Below are 5,697 nucleotides of genomic sequence, written 5' to 3'. Positions count from 1 at the left end.
CTCTGTGCACTCAAAATAGCTCTGTATCACTGGGCGAAGCGAAGACGTCCAAAAAAAAAAAACAGGAAAGAAAGTAATAATTAGTGTTTCTCCACGATATACGCACAGCACGAATGGAGAACAGAAACAAACCAAATAAAGTACAGACAGACAGACAAAAAGAGACCAAAAGGAGGAGTAGAGGGGGGGATAGAGAGACTGAGGAAGAGAAAGAGAGGGAAAACAAATAATGAGGACCCATGTCCAAAAAAACTCTTTCTCTCCTGACAGGCCTTTCGGGGTGGACCCTGTGTATGAGTGTGTGTGTGTGTGTGTGTGTGTGTGTGTGAGAGAGAGAGAGAGAGAGAAACAAAAACTGAGCTGCCACATTGCATTTCAAGCCTCCCTCCACCTCCCTGCCCCCAACACACAAACCACCCCCAGCTTGCTTTGTGTTGCCCCCCGAAAGCTAGCGTGGCAGAAAGGCCGGCATTGTCACAGGGTAATTACCGCTTAACCATGTCTATAGCGGCCTGATGCGCTCTTAAAGGCCTGATAAATTGTCTCTGTCATTTTCTCTCTTTTCACCCTTGTGTGTACGTCTATCTCTCTCTCTCTTTCTCTCTCTCTCTCTCTCTCTCTGTCTTTCTCTCTCTCTTTCTCTGTATGTGTGTATGTGTGTACTTTCCCAGGACCTAAAGCCGAAATGGTTAACCACGGTTCACGAAGCTCCAGGGGAAAGAAACGATTCTGCAGCCTGCTTTGTGGGTTCCACACACTCTGATTGTTCCCAAATGTGTGTGTGTGTGGGTGAGTGTGTGTGTGTGTGTGTGTGTGGTGGGGGGGGGGGTGGTGAGGGGTTTAAAAGGTGGATGTTTTCAGGCCCAAGAGTTGCACTTGTGCTAGCCAGCCGGGAGGCTCTGGCAAAGTTGGCACACACACACACACACACGCACACAAACACACGCACACCCAAGCACATGCAAGTCTGTACATACATACACACGCACACACACATGCAAGTATGCACACACACACACATGCTGGTACGCATACACTCTCTCACACACAAACACACACACACACACACACACACTCTCTCTCTCTCTCTCTCTCACACACACACACACACACACACACACACACACACACGCACACAAACACACGCACACCCAAGCACATGCAAGTCTGTACATACATACACACGCACACACACATGCAAGTATGCACACACACACATGCTGGTACGCATACACTCTCTCACACACAAACACACACACTCTCTCTCTCTCTCTCTCACACACACACACACACACACACACACATACACACACACACTCTTCCTCTGCCACACTGCCTCCTCTGAGCTACAGGAAATGCTAATTGTGCCCCAGCGTGGGCCACTGTGGCCTGCCCGCTGAAGAGCCCGCGGCGCTTCCCCGACACCCCTGATGTGATTTCTCACAGTAATCAGCCCCGGAGCCCTGAGCTGCGCAAGCACATTCATTTAGGATTTGTCAGTCCCCACATTATGCCACCCGACTGCCTACGCTGCCACGGCTAGGTGTGGCACGCACACACACACACACACACACACACACACACACACACACACACACACACACACACGCGCGCATGCTCGAGAGTCAGCATGGGTTTGACAACGTGAGTCACCGGAGAGAAAGAGATAGATAGAGAGAGAGGGAGAGGGAGAAGGAGGGAGGGAGAGAAGGAGAGTGTGGCGCTGAATAATGATGTCATCAGCCTAGTGGGAGCAGATCGGGTCCTTTTGGAGCCCAACTGCAATAATGACACAGGAGGGCTGTGACCAGACCACAGCACCACACCGAGAACATATCAAGCACTAAAAATACAGAGGGAGAGAGAGGGGGAGGGAGAGGGAGAGAGAGAGAGAGAGGGGGGGAGGGAGAGAAAGAGAAAGAGAGAGAGGGGGGGGGCTGATAGAAAGGAAGAGTAAGTAAATTAGAGGAGGAAAAAGAATGAATGAAAAACCAATGAGTAAGAGAGAAAGGAAAATAGTGGGAATGAGTGAGAGATAGAGAGAAATGAAAGAGAGAGAGATGGAGAGTGAAAGCCAAGTGCCTCTATTCGCAGCGGCAGCAGTGGGCTGGAAACTGTGGCAGAAGGCGGCGATAACTCCCACAGCCGCTGGGATGAGATGCTTGTCCTCCCTCTCATTTCTCTCTTTCCTCTCATTTCTCTCATTTCTCTCTTTCCTTTCTTTTCCTTTTTTTTGGTCAGCATCCTCCGCTTGCGGAGCGGCAGTGCTGATTTTAAACGTGTGTGAGTCACCAGGGGCAGACCGCAAAGCGGCCAGCGCAAAAAAAAAGAAAGGCCACACGTGAGCCAAGCCATGGAATCCCGACCGACGCATGGCGATGACAGAGCCAACTACGTCTCTCCGTCCCTCTCTCCCTCTCTCCTTCTGTCTCTCCATCTCCCTCTCTCTTTCTCTCTCTCCATCTCTCCAGAGGAGCTCAGCTGATGGTTCCAGTAATAAAAAAAGCCTCTGGCACTTTCGTTCCCCTCCGTCCCTTAATTCCACTCAGGTCCATTACATGTGTATGATGCTGTGAACAGTGGCTTTTTATGTGCCATTACAGCGTCTAAAGATGTGGCGAGAGAGAGAGACAGAGAGAGAGAGAGAGAGAGAGAGCAAGAGTCTGAGTGCTTCTTCCTGCGGGGTGTGGACTGAACTGGCCACATAAACAGCACTTACAGTAACGTTACATTCTGAACACATCAAATGGCCTGGAGCTGACCGCTGTGGCTCTCCCATCCTGGGACTATTGAGCAGGCCATAGCACACGCTAACGAACAGAAACAAGATGCAGAGTTAGCCGAGGCAGCCGCTATCGGAAACCGTTAGGCCAGGATGAGCTGCCGCGCCATTGATTCCTCACCACTCCTTTTGTGGTGGGTCAAGTTAATTACAGATCACTGGTGTACACTCGGGGGTGTGTGTGTGTAGGGGGGGTATCTCTCTCTCTCTCTCTCTTTCTCTCTCTCTCCCTCTCTCTGTTTCTCTCCTCTCTCTGTCTCCTCCTCTCTGTAGTGAAGTCTCTCTGGATTTGTGATGGAGGCAGAAATGGGTTGTGACTGGTGAGTTTGTCTGTGGCCAGCGTGTGCTCTCTGAGGGCCAAATTGAGTGCTTGTTTGGCCTGGCGGTGTTTACATCGAGCGCTGGGGATTCAACACCCACGCGGTCTGCTCAGGCCAGGGCCTCCTGCACTCCTGTCCGAGGCAAAAGCTTGGAAGGATGGATCCTGTGTGTGTGTTTGTGTGTGTGTGTGAGTGCTTTTGTGTGTGTGTGTGTGTGTGTGTGTGTGTGTGTCTGTGTTTGTGCGTGTGTATATATACACACACACACACATGTATATGTATATATATATTATATGTGTGTGTATGTGTGTGTGTGTGGTGGAAGGCAGATGGCAGATGTACTGTACCCAGAGGTAATGAAAGGTTGCACACGGGGGCTGATTGCTAATGGGTGTGTGCAAGGGAGCATCTCTGCAGACATGAGTGTTAACTGGAATCTGGAACAGCATGTCTGTTTGGGAGTGTGTAGATGATTGTCTGTAATAGTGTTAATTATGACAGGCACCTTTGATCTAGTCTAAGTCTTCATATGAAAACACTTATTAGTTTAAGTCACATTTTGGCTGTTTTGATCTTTTATAGTTTTAGCTTAGTATCATCAAGGACAACATTTCCGTTAAGTCCATTTTCGTCAACTTTTAGTCATTAGTCAAAATGTTTTGTCTAAAAACTACTTAAAAGCTCATTGGGAATTATAATCAAGGACACAGGTTCAGGTTGTGTGAAGTGTTGACATTCATAAAGCGCCGTACTGTACACTCAACACTTTTTTAGTTTCTTTCAGTTATTACTGCTTTAAGCTTACCTAAACTTGCCATCTAGCCCTGCAAACTTTCCTGGCAAACACCACCAACCACACTGCACAGCATAAACACTCATTTGCAGACTATGCTGTAAAACATGAGCATGACATGAGCTAGCTCCCTACTAGGGATGTAAAGGTATACGTATTCATACTGAACGGTTTAGGTACAGGACTTTAGGTTCAGTACAGATGTACAGAATGTACCAAATGCAGTCTTAAACAGTTATCACCAGTAGGCTTTTTTGCGTGCAGACCATGTTTCAAATTTGAGTTCCCATTAAGTGGCGGACCATATGTCAGTTTAGTCTATTAATGTCAAAAAAACATTTGACACCTTTCCAAAATACTATTCCCGTTGTGCATCAGCAATATTGTCAGTGCGTTTTAGGCTAGCAGTACCTGCTACAGGCTTAGCATACTGAAAAATGAACCAAACCGTGAGGTCGGAGCCGCTGTGTATGCCACACGATTAACAGAATAAATATTTGGGTTGACTGTACTGTAGCTTCATTTAGGGGACAATAGGCCTACCATTTGTCATCTCTTTTTTGGTGTTTGATACAGATTTTATTTCTAAACTATATTTTTGGAAACATATTTCTAAACTATCGTCAAACAATATTGCAACAGTGTTTTGTGTCGCCCTCGTTTCATCTTAGGTCATGGAAAGAAATTTGCTGACGAATATTTTGTTTTGTCTTCATCTCGTCTGACAAAATTGACACGTAGTAACACGTCGTTTCTTTTCCCAGGCCACAGCGCATTGGGAGTGAAAAGGGTTGATGTACAGTACGTGTATTTACAGGCAGGCAGACTAGGAGTAAACTGTTTATGTCTCCGTGCATGCTTGTTAAGTGCTGGCGGACGTACCTGGAAGCGCGGCAAGTCGGACGGCTTGAAGTCGTTGGGCGAGCAGCCGCACCAGTCCACGATGTGCTTGTACTGGCACTTACAGCCCAGCTTGCGGTTCCAGTTGGTGATGCGTAGGTTGTTGTCCACCATGCTCTCACAGTGGGGGCTGTTCTCCAGCACCGTATGGAAGAACGACTGAGATCAGAGAGAGAGAGAGAGAGAGAGAGAGAGAGGGAAGAAAAGAGAGATATTGAAAGAGTGAATGAGTGATTGATACAGAGACATAATAAAAAGCAGGGAAATACCGTTCGAAGAAAAGAAAAAAAACACGAGTAAGAGAAAGAGAGAGAAGATGAGGCCGCAGAGAGATGGATGGAGCCAGCGAGAGGGAGACGTGAAAAGAGAGAGAAAGAGAGAGTGAGAGGGAGGGAGAGCGAGAAAGCAGGTGAGAGTGTGACAGTGATGGGGAGAACTGTCGAAAGAGGAGAAGAGGGAGAGGGAGATGGAGAAACAGGAGCCCATGACACCTGATACAATGGAGATGGATGGAGATGGCTTTCAGGCAAGGCCTTATCAGAACACACACTCTGTTAACTGGGCACATCAGTTACAAAAGACCAGCTGCCCTGCACTGATCAATTCCCAATAGCCAGCACTCAATGATGGAGGGCTGACACACACACACACACACACACATACACAGAGAGAGAGAGAGAGAGAGAGAGAGAGAGAGAGAGAGAGAGAGAGAGAAAGTCCCTGTCCTCTGAAATTTGACGGAAGGCTGTTTTACTGATACTATGAACCTACTGTATAGATTTTAAGTGTACACATATCACAAGAATAAGTCAACTGAGCGTTATTTGATGGGGTCGGATTTGAATAAGCTACAAAGCAAAGATAACAAATAAAATAAATAAATAAATAAAAAATAAGGTTCA

At 47.3% G+C, this 5,697-nt stretch overlaps 1 protein-coding gene across 1 annotated transcript in view; it reads right to left on the bottom strand.

Moving 5' to 3' along the window:
- xylt1 (xylosyltransferase I) overlaps positions 1–5,697 on the bottom strand; it is a 71,213-nt gene that overhangs the window by 6,207 nt on the left and 59,309 nt on the right. Inside the window, exon 7 of the mRNA XM_076266733.1 lies at positions 4,778–4,954. Coding sequence (XP_076122848.1) covers positions 4,778–4,954 — 177 coding nt within the window. The remainder of the gene's footprint in view (positions 1–4,777; positions 4,955–5,697) is intronic.

Source organism: Alosa pseudoharengus, unplaced genomic scaffold, assembly GCF_046254945.1.
Source record: "Alosa pseudoharengus isolate Yale_2024_CS ecotype anadromous, Long Island Sound unplaced genomic scaffold, YU_APseudo_1.1 YU_APseudo_1.1_scf_4, whole genome shotgun sequence".
NCBI lineage: Eukaryota > Metazoa > Chordata > Actinopteri > Clupeiformes > Clupeidae > Alosa > Alosa pseudoharengus.
The sequence above is the reverse complement of the archived record's forward strand: the minus strand, read 5'-3'. Positions and strand labels throughout refer to the sequence as shown.